The sequence below is a fragment of the Pteropus vampyrus genome, unplaced genomic scaffold (genome assembly GCF_000151845.1).
Source record: "Pteropus vampyrus isolate Shadow unplaced genomic scaffold, Pvam_2.0 Scaffold452, whole genome shotgun sequence".
NCBI lineage: Eukaryota > Metazoa > Chordata > Mammalia > Chiroptera > Pteropodidae > Pteropus > Pteropus vampyrus.
The window spans coordinates 126509-140475 of record NW_011889233.1 but is presented as its reverse complement, the minus strand read 5'-3'; the positions used below and the strand labels follow the sequence as shown (position 1 = coordinate 140475).

At 54.6% G+C, this 13967-nt stretch overlaps 1 protein-coding gene and 1 long non-coding RNA gene across 2 annotated transcripts in view; both read right to left on the bottom strand.

Moving 5' to 3' along the window:
• The window catches only part of HPN (hepsin), an 18177-nt gene extending 7555 nt beyond the window's left edge, over positions 1-10622 (bottom strand). The window contains exons 1-3 of the mRNA XM_011381742.2: positions 9599-10622; positions 4204-4305; positions 4080-4121 (exon numbers count right to left, since the gene is read on the bottom strand). Of these exons, the coding sequence (XP_011380044.1) occupies positions 4080-4121; positions 4204-4305; positions 9599-9614 (160 nt within the window). The 5' untranslated portion in view covers positions 9615-10622. The remainder of the gene's footprint in view (positions 1-4079; positions 4122-4203; positions 4306-9598) is intronic.
• A 1845-nt stretch (positions 10623-12467) lies between these two features.
• On the bottom strand, positions 12468-13911 carry LOC105306621. The gene is made up of 3 exons (XR_897162.2): positions 13747-13911; positions 13184-13255; positions 12468-13094 (listed from the first exon to the last, which is right to left on the bottom strand). It is a non-coding gene; the product is annotated as an uncharacterized LOC105306621 (long non-coding RNA).
• Positions 13912-13967: the final 56 nt, after the last annotated feature.

Genomic DNA, 13967 nt, shown 5'->3' with positions numbered 1-13967 from the left:
CAGATAAAACCCCTGCTCTGTGCAGCTCACAGGCCAATAGGTAAGACGGATAATGAAAAGAACAAATAAGGAAAATAGATTGTGTGTCACAAAAGAAGGGGCCAGGGAGACGAATCAAGCTTAACAGAGGTGGGGTGCTGGCGAGTGCAGTGAGGTTGCGATCTTCAGTAGGTAGGAAGAGAAAGCCTCACCCGGAAGGTGGTAAGAAGGCGAAGACCTGAAGGAAGTGAGAAAGAGAGCTGTGGAGACAGGTGAGGGAGCAGAGAACTAGGCCAAGGGAACTGCAAGAGCGAAGATCCCAAGGCAGTGGGGGTGCTGCGGGGGGCGGACTGTTGAGGAACAGCGAGGGGCTGGAGCAGAGTGAGTAAAGGGGAGACAGACCGAATCAACACTAGGACTTTGCTGGTAGCTGGAATGAGGTGCACCCAGGGAGTCTCTGAGCCAGGAGGGCCCTGACCTGCCTCAGGGGTTCACAGGCTCCCTCTGGCTGCATGGGGAGCAGACTGTGGGGGCAGGGGTGGGAGCAGGAGGCCAGGGAGGAGGCAGCCGTGAGGTCCAGGAGGCAGAGGATGGAGCTGGGCCAGTGCAGGGGCAGAAGAGATTAGATTCGGAACAGATTTTGTGAGTGGAGCCCACAGGGTTTGCGGACAGATTGGATGTGAGTGTGAGGAAAAGAAAGGGGTCAAGGACAATTCCATGGTGTTTGGTATGAGCCATGAGAAGGACAAAGCTGCCGTCGGCCAGGATGGGGAAGGCAGGGAAGGGCGGTTGGGGGTCGGATCAGGTGTGGGCCTCTTGTCCTTTTCTCCCGAGTCTCCTGCATGGCTGGTGTGTTGAGAGCACATTCTGGGAAACCAAATCAGTTTTGCATCCTCTCAGGAGGAAGCCGGTGAGGCCCACCAGAGCTGAGCGGTCTTCCCGCAGCCCCGAAGATTAAACAAGGGGAGGCAGGACCTCCAGGGAGAACCCCGTCATACCGAGCACCAGCTGTGTGCCAGCGCTATGCTACATGCTCTCCCTGCCACCGTCGACCAAGTCCTCACCAAATCTCTGAGGCCACAAAGATCATCCCAATTTTCCAGAAGGGGAAGCTAAAGCTCAAAGAGGTGAGGTGACTTGCCCAACATCATCGCCAAGTGAGTGAAAGGCAGAGAGAGGATTTGCATTCAGGCCTGAGTGACTCGAAACTCCAAGCTTTTAACGCTGCCCTGCACAGCCTCTCAGGCGACTTCCCCTCCTGAGGGTCAAACAATAACAGCACAGTAACAACACTGGCTACATTTCCCAAGGATGTCAGTGGGCCGGCCGCACGCTGTGTGTCATATCTGGGAGGGGCCTTGAATCCCACAGCTATCCTGGGAGGTAGAGACCATCTCTGTGCTCATCTTACAGATGGAGAAACCGAGCCTCAGAAAGGATGTACTTGCCCCAGGGGCATTCTGCTAAGAACTGACAAAATCAGGATTTGAACCTAGACCTACCGGCCTACATACTCCCTACTCCTTCTGTGGGTCTCACAGAGACCCTTACTTGTCCCCACCCCAGATATACTCATGCGCAGCCCGGGCAGGAGCCCCCGGCTGACCTGCCTTAACTATGGCCCCCTGCCCCGGGGCAGGTGCAGGGGGTGCTTGGCACCTCTGAACTGTGGTGCTCAAAACCCCCAGTTCCAAGACCAAGGCTTTGGGTTTGAGACACCAACTCAGGTAGGGAGGAATTCTTATTTTGAAATGACTTCTCAGTGCTCCAGAGATGCGATTTCCAGCAAGTATGAGGTTTTAGGAAAACATTATCATTTTATGGCTGTGTGTTGGGCAAGGTGGGCGGGGGAGGGAATAGAAAATGCCCCCTCCTTTATTTTTAAAGCCACCTTTTGTGTCGCTGTTTCTTACTTTTAAACTCTTTATTCTCATTTGTATTATTTTAAGCAATACAGGCTGTGTTCTGGGTCACTGGTTTGCTTACCAAATTGTCTGACATATCTGGAGGTGTGACAATCCCAGAAAAATGAGGTGGGGACATAGTTTGGGGGTTGTTTCTGTTTGTTTTGTAATTTCCCAACACTTTTGAAAAACCCAAGTGTAGCTGAAGGGCGAGAGTGCTGGTGCTGGCCCGTGCCGGGTCTGAGTCACTGCCTGGCCACCTGCCTTCCAGCCGGAGGCCCGGGACAGGTTAGTTCATCTCGGCAATTTATCTTCGTGCTTACTCATTTAGCAAAGACTTCCTGAGCCCCTATCATGTGCAGGACATGATCGAGCAGGAAACAAAATGCTCCTGCCTTCCTGAAATTCACCAGGGGTAAACAATCCACTGAGAGTGTGAGAGTTTTAACCGGGGAAGGGGAATGACCACAGGCACGGGTGGTAGCATGGAGTCTGGGGGGGGCAGGAAGGCCTTGCCAGGAAAGTTAAAGCCTGACAGATGAGACATGTTTACCAAGTTGGCTGAAGAGCCAAGCACTGCATGGACCATCATGTCCTCTAATTCTCACCCCCAGCTTACAGATGAGGACATCAAGACTCAGAGAGGGCAGGACTTACAGATGAGGACATCAAGACTCAGAGTGTGAGGCCCCGCTGCTCAGCAGTGACACTTGCAGAACCCCAAAACCTGCTTCTAGGTGTGAGCTGGAAAGAGGTGGGTGAACAAAGGCTGTGGTGCCAGGAGGGTCCTTCGAGAGCCAAGAGCATGTATAAGGTGAGAGCAGAGACGGCCCACACCCTAAAAGCCTATGAGCTGTTGGAATTTTAGCTCAGTGGCAGTGGGGAGCCATGGAGGGGCTTTCAGCAGGGGAATGATCCCTCTACCCTGCCACTTATGCAACATGTGGTCTTGAGCAAGTCGGTTCATTTTGCTGGGACTCAGTTGCCCCCAGATGCAAAACAAGAGTGATGGTAATAGCCACAGCTCCACAAGGCTACTATGCAAAGACTGTAGACAGGGCCTGGTGATATGCCAGCCCTCACTGTGGCAACTCATCTGGCTGTTTCTTGAGAAACAAGAGCGGTTAGTAGGTCTACACAAGAGCTGGATCCAGGCTGCCTGGGTTCAGATCCCAGACCTGCCACTTACTAGCTCTGTGACTTGCAGCAAGTCACAAGGCCTTTCTGGGCCTTGGCGTCCCCATATTAAAATGGGCTGTTGCGAGGATTGGATGTAAAGCCCAAGGACTGGTATGCGTAAATGCTAAGTGCTGGCTGTGACGACTCACACTGATGCTGGCTTTTTCCTTGTGTGGATTTTCATTTCTTCTCTTAATGTGAGCTGAGTCCTTTGTGGAACTAGATGAGGATCGAGGGAGTGAAAAATACCTCCCTTCCTTCCTGCTGCCCTGTGCCACGGGATGGCACGTGGGACAATTCATTCACTCATTCCGCAGTGGGCTTCTGTGTCTATGTATCAGTGTGGCCATTCCTCCTGTTGCAGACATATCTCTACCAGGCAAGTCTAAGGGCCATTCGTGGCCCTATCGGTGACCAGTTATGTGTCCTCTCTGGTCCTCACTTTCCACATCCGTGAATGGGGATAATTGCAGCTGCCTCCTAGGGGAGCTAGAAGGGTTTGCTAGTTTCATACAGCACCTCTCAGATATGTTTTGTCTGCGCCTTGTAGTAAGAAACATAATTTTCCACTATGATGTGGCCCTAAACTTCCATTTTCTGGGGCAAACCATCCCGTTGCTCTGAGCTTCAGTGTCCATCTCTAAAAGGGAGAGAATAACAGTCCCACCCTCATAAAACCAAAACAAAACATTAACAAGTGTTTTTCTTACTGAGAGAAATGCACTCGAATATTTTCTAATCTAATCTATTCATTACTTTTAAAAATGTGGTTTCCTACTCACTAATTTAATTTTATGATGCATTAATAGGCATCACATTTAAAGTCTAAAAATCATTGAGTTAGACAAGTGCTTAGGACAGCGCCGGGTCCTGAGCAGGCACTCAACAGGAGTGCTCTACTGTTACTAGCGTTTCTTTTTGCGTGCGTGCATTCATTCAAAAAATTCTTCTATTGAGCTCCCACAGGTACAGGTTTCCTGCAGGGCTTCCCAGAGGGTCCCAGTCCGCTTTACTCACCCAGATACAGCGGCTCCTGATCACTCCTGAGTAGAACAGTCACTGTAGAGAAGACAGAGGTAAGGGCAGGCACGCTGGGGCCACGGGGGCAGGGGAGGGTAGAGGCACAGGGAACCACTCTCACCGATGGCCCAGGACGCTGCCCCGATGCCTGTCAGGAGCAGCAGGGTCCCCGCAGTGAGAGCTGCCACCTTGGGTCCAGAGCAGCATGGCACAGTCCGGCCACCTGCAATAGACACCATGCTGGTACCACTGCCAGGCCTGTCCTCGTCAGAGTAGGGTCTAGGCACAGGGCCAGCTCTGCCCTACCCCCAGAGCTAACAGCATGCCTGAGTCTGCCATGCCCTGGTCCCAGTTTCCTCAGGCGGATCAGTTGGCAGGGTTGTCCCTCCCCTGCTGCAAGGACAACCAGGTGTCCAGTTCCCTAAGGGTTCCAGCTGGGAAGGGGCGTGGCTGGGACAGCTGCCACCTTCCCTGCCTGCACTCCTAGCACTTAGAGGATTTCTCCTCCCCAATGACACTGCTTCTGTGGCTCCCTCATCACCTCGGGCCATCTCCTCTTGGACCTCTCACTTCCGCTAACTTTCCCAGAGCTAACTTTCCCAGAGGTTCTCGGAGCCTCTTGGAAGCCGTGACCCCTGACCTTTGCCCTCTGGCAGCTCCCTTTCCTGCTGTTTGGCATTTCCTCAGGGCCTCATTTCTCTTTGCTGTTCTAGACTCTCTGTCCCTGGGTAACCCCCAAAACCAGACCTCTCCCTAGGACCCAGTTCCAAGGACAGCTTTGCCCCTGGAGATTGAGAACCTAAGTTTGGAAATTTGCCAGCTTGCCTTAAAAATACCAGCCTTTCCCCCTCTTAGCTGGTACCTTGGGCAGGTAACATCACCTCTTTAAGCCTCAGCTCCCTCATCTATTTCTTGGGCACCCACCTAGCACTCACCTCTAAAAATAATACTTTAAAGTTCTTTTAAATAATAACAGTAATAGCCAAACTCTTATCAGATGCTTACTATGTGCCAAGCACTGCTCTAAATGCATTAACTTATTTAGCGCTGACCTCACTTATGATTCCCATTTTTCAGATAGAAAAACTGAAGCTCAGAGAAGGAGAGTCACATGCCCGAAGCGACTTAGCCAGGAAGAGGCAGTGCTGAGTCCTGAATCCGTAGCAGATTTGGCGCTGGAGCGCAAACACATAACCACTAAGCCACGCTATCCCTCCCTGTGCTGTAGTTCCTGGCATATAGCAAGTTCTCCATCAATGTTTTGAAATCATTAAAGCTGTGTGGTCCTGGGCAACTCCCTTCAACTGTCTGGGGCTCTCTTCTCATGGGTAAAATGGAGCCTTATTCATTGATTGTTCTGTTGAGCATCTGCTGTGTACCTGGCACCATTCTAGGCTCTCATCCAGGCTCACATCCCAGAACAGACAGATGAGATGCTGGCTCTCATGGGGCTCACAGTCTCATATGTGTAAGGCGAGGGGAAGAAGTAAACAAGTCAACAAGTCAACAAACTTGATAATTTCCAGGTTGTGGCAAAGTCTATGAAGAAAATAACGCAGGTTGGGGGCAGCAAGTGGCTTCTGTAGGTGTTCTGGGAGGGCCTCCCTAAGCAGTGACTTTCGAGCTGAGACATGAAGGGTGAGGCCAGTAATGCAAAGACATCAAGAAAGAGCTTTGCGGGCAGAGGGAACAGCACAGGCAAGAATGAGCATGGTCTGTTAGAGGGCAAGAGAGATCACTGATGTGACCAGGACGAAATGAGCTTGGGGAAGGCAGTGGGACCAAGGTGGGGACCAGTTAGGGAGGCCTGGCCTCCTAAGAAGAAATAGGATTTTATTCTCAGTGCAACAGGGGCCCTGGGGATTATAAGCCAATCCCTTTGTTAGGGATTGCAGGATGACCAAAGGGAAAAGGCTACTAAAAGCTTTCAGCTGGGCCTGGCATGCACCAAGCAAGCTCTTGGAACAGAGTGAAGAATAGTCCAGGGCCTTCTTGAGATGCCCATTGTCTGGGTATCTTAAGAATTTGAGAATCCAGCAGTTCCCCTGAAGGCATGAGAGAACACTCCCTCCCTCCAAAGAGGCCCACTGGCTCAGCCCCAGCTGGCTGAGCCTCCCTGTCTCAAGAGTGCCTCTCAGGCCTACCCCACAACTCTATACCAGCCATCTTCCTGGTTCTAGTGGGAGGACTTAGCTCCTTGCAACCATCAGGCTGGTCCTGGTTCATTTGTTTTCAGATGTGCTCTGCCACTCAGGGGTCAGCCTAGAGACTCTAGTATGTCTGCTGGAGCAGGAAACGTTGCCACTCCGTGTCCTCATGACCTCTTTCCATGACCTTTGGTTCAGGGAATTTCAAGCAATCTCAGAACAGGTGCTTGTAGTGGGACAGGAAGCATCTTCATTCTGTAAGGGGACCATTCTGGTCGTGATTCTTCACGAGCAATAGGGCCTTTGCAATTGGTAAGCCGGCTCCCCCACCCGCCCTCACCCTGTCAACTTCTCCCAGAGGCTCTGCTCCCTGCCCTTCCAAGAGCACCTAGCTATCCTTGTCTTCTCACAGGACAGTTCTTCTGCCCCCATTTGGCTATAAAACCCTCACAAGTGACATCTCTGGCTCCTTGTCTCTAAAACCATTCACCTGATGGCTCTGTGTCTCGGTCCTCCTCAGACCCAACTCCAACTTGCCTCATTTGGCTTCTGAAACACCATGGGCACCTGACTTTCCTTCCACTTTTCTGATGGTGCCTTCTCCATCTCCTGACCTTCTATCCACTCCCTGAAATCTGGAGTTCATAGGGCGGGCCACGTCTCCTCCCCCTCAAGCCTCTCCAGTTCCAAGTCTTTCTCACCCACCTCCACAGCCTCAGTTTCCCTTTTCTGTCCCAAGGCCTAGACTCTTCTTAGTCCCAGATTCAGGGGTCCCGCAGCCTCTTAGATGCCTCCTCCTAAAATCCCCTGGGCCCTTCACACTTCCCAGGCCCACATACTGGCCTCCGTGTCTTCCCACATCCCCAGGTACCATCTCAGAGGCCCTCATTCTCAGGACTGTCTCTCCTCTTCAGGACACCTCCCTCCCTCAGAACCTGCCAGCTCCACAGCCTGCAGGCCTTCCGAGTGTCTCCTGCCACCCTCTCCTTCCCTGTCCCCAACCTCATCCAACCCCTGGCTCAGGCTCCCCTTCTGGTCCAGACTCTGCACAGAAGCCTGGGGCTCTTCTTAAATATTACATCCAACCTGTTCCTTCTGTCCCTAGAACCCTCCACAACTCCCCAGTGTCCCCTAGGACAGAGTCTAAGGCCCTCAGCTCTGTAGTGCCAATCCCTCTGTGATATAAGCATGGCTGTTAAAAATTTGGGGTTGCCAAGTCCCAGGCAGCCACATGGGTCATTATCAGACTTCTGAGAGAGTTTCCAAAAAGCACCCAAAATCATAGAACTTATAAAACAGAAGTTAGAAAAGAGAAGTAAAGAATAACCCCCAGGGCCATCTTGTAAAGAGACCCAGCACTGCCAAGGCAGCATCGGCCCCTCGCCGAAAAAAGTCCGAACAGAGCCTGGTCCAGCTCGCACACCTCACCACCCTCCCAGCTCCATTCCCAACTTTACTTCCAGAAATACCCAAAGTATGTGTGTGCCACTGCACCCCCACCTGTTTGTCACCCCCAGCACTTAGCTAGCCTCCTCCCTCTCACTGGCACACCCTGCCTCCTCTCCTCATCCTGAGTGTCAACTTAGATATCACCTCCTCCAAGTCTAAGTCCCCAGGGAGCACCAAGACCCTCCCTCGCCTTGGGCCTACTTCAGCCCATAATGGTAACACAAATGCGAGCAGCCACTGCAGCAGCGATGGCTCTCAAATCACACACCAACTCACAACCCTGTCCAAACCCTGTCCTGCAGTTTCCTTAAATCCTTGCAACTGTTCGTGAGGAAGATACCATTGCCATCATCTCCGGCTTACTAATAAGGAAAGGAGGCCCAGAGTGGTGCAGCCAGCTACCCTGGGTCACCCAGCAGGTAAGCGCAGCACCAGAACCTTTCGGCATCCATGTCCAGGTTGGACCACCTCCTCCTCTGTGTCCAGGTTTGACCACCCCTCCAGCCCCAGCAGCCGGACTCCCCTCCAAGACTGGGACGGGCTGCCCGAGGATGCACTGGAGTCTACTCTGTCTCAGTGCTCTCTACATCCAGACCTGTCTCTGGCCATCCTTTCTAGCATGCTCTATTTTTCTTCTCGAGTTCATTCACCCATAGGCCCCAACCCTGGTGACTCTCTCTAGTCAGCTCCAGGAAAGAATTCTCCAAAAGGCATGGAGTGCTACTGTCCCCCTGCTCAGCAAGGGCGCAGGGCCTTCTCCTGAGCCACTGGGAGCCTGGATGCACTCTGGGCCAGAGCTGAATGGTCAAGGGTCTGAGTGGCTAGCTGCTGAGACCCTAGGAGGCCAGTGATCCACGCTGGTCATTTCAGGTGACACACACAGCGCTTCCTGCATTTAAATCATCACATCACCCTGTGGGGTGTGCACATCCCCATTTTACAGATGAAGAAATTGAGGCCCAGAAGGGGTAAGCTGTTTGCTCGGGGCCTCGTAACTAGAAAGGGCCACCGACTAGGACTGAACCCAGCGAGCCTAATTCCAAAAAGAAGAGAGGGAGTCTGCCCAGCTGCGGAGGGTGGGAAAGAAAGGCCTCCCATCCTCGGCCCCTCCAGCTGACTCCCAAGTGTGGAAGAAGTTGAGAGGGATCCAGGCTACAGGGAGCCCTGGCTAGGGGCTGCCAAGAGTCCTTGAGTGCCAGCCCCTCTGCAGTGGCTTCGCCCTGCCATCCTGGAGTGGTTTCCCCCTTCTTTCTCTCCTCTCAATCTGTCCAGCTGAGTCCAAAGTCTTCCCTCTGCTCTTTTGCCCACAATGCCAGAAGGTGGGAGGAATGTCTGGAATGGGTGGGGGTCTCGAGTCCTAGGACTCCAAGGTTCACAGTGTACATTTGATGTGCCCAGACCCCTTGCTGGTGTCCCTGCTCCCAACAGCCTCACGTAGGTAGGTAGGTAGGTAACATTAGGATCCATGTTTGACCCAGGGGGGGAATTGAAATCCAGACAAATGATGCCACTTGCATAAGATCACACAGTAAAGAAGTGGCAGAAGCAGATTCAAATGCAGGCCAGTGTGTCTGACTCCAGAGTCTGTGTCCTTAACTATGACAGCCGGTCTCCCCACCATAATCTCAAGCAGAAGAGAGGTCCAAGGTCAGCTGAGGAACCTCTAGGAGGTGAGGGGAAACTGAGGCAAGGAACCAAGAATGTCATATTGGGTAGCAGGGCAGCAGGTGGTAGCACAGCCCCACGGCAAATCTGGTTAACAGTTAATCAAGTGGAGAAGGCTTCAGAAGGGGCTGGTGATGGGCCCAGGATGGGTGCCAGAGAGAGGGGGCTCTGAGGGGACAGAGGGCTGGGAAGAGAGTACAGAGGGAGGAGCACCAGACAGAGCCAAAGTCGGGGCTCAGGGAAAGGGGGACTTACCCTCCTTCTCCGCCATGTCACGGCCTCTTGTTAATGATTCCCCGGCTGACCTCCTGGGCCGGGGCAGGGCCTGTGGGGAGATGGACGGGGAGGCAGGGCCTGGGGGAGCCCAGCCCAGCCCAGTGCCCCCAGTCCCAGGCGCCCATCCAGGGAGGCTGGAGGAACTGGGCCCTGGCCAGAGCACGCTGTGATCACGGATGCAGATTGGGTTGGGTTCAAGGATGGGGTCAGTGTCTGACCAGTGGCCATGGGTACACCCGGATCATAGGGCTGGGGGCTCCCATGCCTGGGCCCGAAGTGGAGGGGACTGAAGGTCTGAACTCCTGGGTCCAAGGGAGCAGAGAACAGGGGCCTGAAATCCTGGGTCCTGGGGAAAGAGGGTTTGGGGGCCCAGACTCCTTGGTATGAGCGAGGAGGGGTGTAGGGGCCCAGACTCCTGGGTCTGAGGGAGGAGGAGTTCCAGGGACCTGAAACTCCGAGGTCCTTAGAGAGAAGTCAGAGAGCCCGCTCTTGGGGTCTCTGGGAGTCTCTCTGTTGGGAGGCAGGCATTCGGTTGGGTGGGGCGGGAGGACCCATGTCCTGGGGTCTGGAATTGAGGGCCCTGATCCTTACCCTGGGGTCCTGCAGGTGGGGCCGGAGCTGAGAGATGGTGCCGATTGAGGGTCAGTCTCCAGGCCGGGGCAGGAGCATGGTGGCCCCTCAGCAGTGGCGGCAGGGAGGCAGAGGCAGCCGCGGCGTGGGGCCTGCTAGGCCTGGCTGCCTCACCTGAGGAGGAGGGGGCTGGGCCGGAGGCGGGGATAGGGGCGGGGAGGGGCCAAGCAAAAGGACTGGCAGCACCAGAGGCCACCTGGCAGTTGGGGCAGGGTTTGCAGGGGCTGAGAGGTAGGCCCAGGTGTGCCGGTCTGAGGGAAGTGGGAGCACGGACAGGCTTGGCCTGACGACCAGGGGTGTGGGGAGACAGAGAAGGCTGGGGGTGCTTACAGGACTAAAGGATGGGGATAGGTATTAGAGGGAATCAGAGAGCCGCAACTGCCCCAAGCCCACCCTGCCCCTGCACTTCTGCCTCCTGCCCAGGCCCCACTCTGCCCCAGCTCACACCTGACTCTGTCCCCGTCTGCCCCTGCCCTTTCCAGCACCCCCTGTCCAGCTCCTGAACAAGGTAGTCCCCGTCCTGGCCCCAGTTCCAGGCCCCGCCCCGTATCCCTCCCTCAGTCCCTCCCCCACTCCAACTCTTGCTTCAGCCTCTGCCCCTTCCCATGTCCCCAGCCCAGCCCACATCTGCTTTGCCCTGCCCAGCTCACCCTACCCAGCTCCCTCCCCCCAGCTGCTTTCCTACAAGTCACGGGGGCTGGTTTGCTTTGGCAGCCTCTCTGCCGCCTGCAGCAGTGACCTCTGGAGCCAGGAAAGACCTAGATAGGGGGAAGGGGGCTTGGCCTGGAAAAGGCAACAGAGTGCTGAGGCCTAAGCCAAGTGACCGGAAGTGTCCAGAGGCATATACACACTGTCCCACCAGCGGTCGAGAGTGATCCACATCACACCCCAGGGCCAAATAAACACCCAGACACACAAGGGTCACCATCAGACACCTGCCTGTGGACAACCACATAAACACAGGCCATGGCTGCTCTCCCCAGATAAGCTGTCCCCACACAATCCAACCCACCTGCTCACCCATGTACCCCCTTCCACTCAGAGCCACAGCCTCCCACAAGGGAGACGCCTGTGTAGACTTGGTGCTACCCAGCCCCTAGTCTCTCGTTCCTTCTCTCCCTATTCATGGTCCTCTCTCTTCTTCCCTGTCTCCAACTCCCATCACTCCAGAGAGACTCATAGTACTGAGGAAGAGCGAAGAAATAAATTGGAGTCACTATAGACAAGCTGCTAAATTACCAGAATCAAGTAGGCTGAGGTATGAGGAGACAGTTCTACTCCTGTTTTAACTAGCCCGGAAACTTAAACTTTCGAACTGGAGACATAGACAAATCCTATAGATCAGTGGTCCCCAACCTTTTTTGGCATCAGGTACTGATGCTCCTAGAAGAATCTAATGCCTGATGATCTAAGGTGGAGCCGAGGCAGGGATGCCAGCCCCGGGGAGCGGCTGCAAATACAGATGATGTGGTGCTCGCCCACCTGCTACCTACCTCCTGCTGTGCGACCTGGTTCCTAACAGGTCACCAGTCGAGGCCTCAGGGGTTGGGGACCCCTGCTATTGATAACTCTCCGAAGAACTTAGGAAAGAATGTTCACGTATCCAGACCCCTGACATCTGGAAGATCACTATCCTGGATCAATCCAGAAGCTAAGAATGTAAGACGATTTTTTTTTTTTTCTCAAGAATGTACTTTTTACTATAAGAACTCTCAATTTTTCTTTTCTTTGGAACACTCTGGGTGTAACCTAGTAGTGTTTCTGGTTTGCAAACCCCAAAGTCTTGAATAAGACTTTGCTGTTTTTAATTTTAACAAAGCCTCCTGATTCATTTATGCTCGGTCGCCACTGCTAGCCTGGAACACAGCAAATCCCATGCCAACTGCCATCTTGCTTATTTCTCCACAGACACAGCCCCCTTCCCAGGCTGCCTCCTTGGCTCCCTCCTGGCCTCCCTCCCACTCATGGTCCCAGCTGAGCTAATGACCCCCCTCCCAATCCCACATTAATCAAGTACTAAGTGGCTGCGCCTGCTAGGTCCTCAGGCAGGCACTGAGCCTGAGACGCTGGCCCTATCCATTCCTTACCCATCCTTATCCTGAATGCGTGCACAGAGGCCCCACTGCCTGCCTGTGAGGGCTGGTCCCCAGGAAAACTGAGGCTCTTGGATTTGGGGCCGGGTGTAGAGGGTGACTGGGCTCACAAGAGAGAATATGAATCAAGTCCAAGAATCTTTATTTCATGAACAAAACTACTCATGTAAAGAGAGAGACGAGGCTGAATGGGCCCCTTTCTAAGTGGCCACAATCCAAGGCTGGTGAGAGAGGGTGGGGTTGGGCCGGGCAAGAGTGCATCACAGGAGAGGGGACCCCAGGTCCAGCCAGAGGAAGCAGGAGGGGAAATGTCGCTGAGGGTTGGAGTGGGCCCCAGAACCCCCTGCCCCAAACTGTTCCGGCCTATCACAACCCCTGCTGGGCAGGGAAAGGCTGGGCCCCAATAGTGCGTGTCTGAAGCGGCCAGTGTGTGCAAATCAGCAAGAAGGAGGGGTGCGGAGCCGCTGCCCTACCTCCCCGCACCCCCTCCCAAACAGGCAGCAGAAGCAGGGGTAGGGGCAGCGGCAGTATTGCTTTACCCATCATGCATAGCAAGGGTGGGCAATAGGGCAGGAGAAAGAAGGCTGGATTAGGAGTGCGAGCCAAGCCCCCTGCCCTCTCCCACCCTGGCGGCTCCGCTGGCAGGACTCTGAGGCTGCGGGGGCCCAGGAATGGCCAACCCCCACTGGGGGCAGGCTGTGCCTGGATGCTCCCCATTAGGGCTGGCTCTTCCTTGAGGCGGAGCCCAGAGCCTAAAGGTGAAGGAGAGACAGGGGATCAAGGACTTAGTGAGCTGACACTCTTCCAGGCCCACCAGCCCCCGCCCGCCCACCCACCTTACCGAGGCTATTCGGCCACCTGGACACCCGTACAATTTTCTTTGCTTTCTGAGGTGATGGCCAGGTATTCCGAGCTGTAGGGGCAAAAGCCAGGTGGACAGTGACCCCATCATAAGTCTGGCCCACACCCAGGAGACTGAGAAAGGTTGTGGTCTCTGCCCCAGGGACACAGGGCTCATGAGTTAGAGAAAAGAGGGGGCTGTGGGCTAGACTCCTAGAGACACTCCTAGAGAAGTCCAGGCTGGGGGCCTGAGTCCTGAGCCTGAAGCAGGTGAGGACTGGGGGCTCAGACTTCTGGGTTCTGGAAAAGAAAGGGGCTGGGGCCTTGACTCTCGTATCCTTGGGGGACAGGGTGCTGGGCCTGAACCCTGGGTGCTGAGAGAAGTGGGGGCCGGGACTGACTGCGGCCTCGTCCCATCTCTGACAATGAATGCCCCACTCCAGGGACGACTGGAAGGTGGTACTGGGTTGCTCCCTTGCCCCCTCCCCGCACTCAGCTCCTGCTCCCCTCTGGAAAGTCCTGGGTGTCCTGGGTGCTTCCCCGCTTCTCACCAACCCCACTCACGCATTTTCTTGTGCGGCAGCCTCTGTGGCAGCGGCAATCTTCTTGTAGCAGTAAATCATCTCGGCCACGAGCCATATGGTCAACACCACGATGAGCACGTACATCATGATCTCAGACACGATGGACGCCATGTCTCTGTTGGCTGCAGGGGCCAGGCAGGGTTAAGCGGCAGCCGAGGCCAGGCTCAGGACGCATGACAGCCTGAGTGTGCCCCGAGCTTG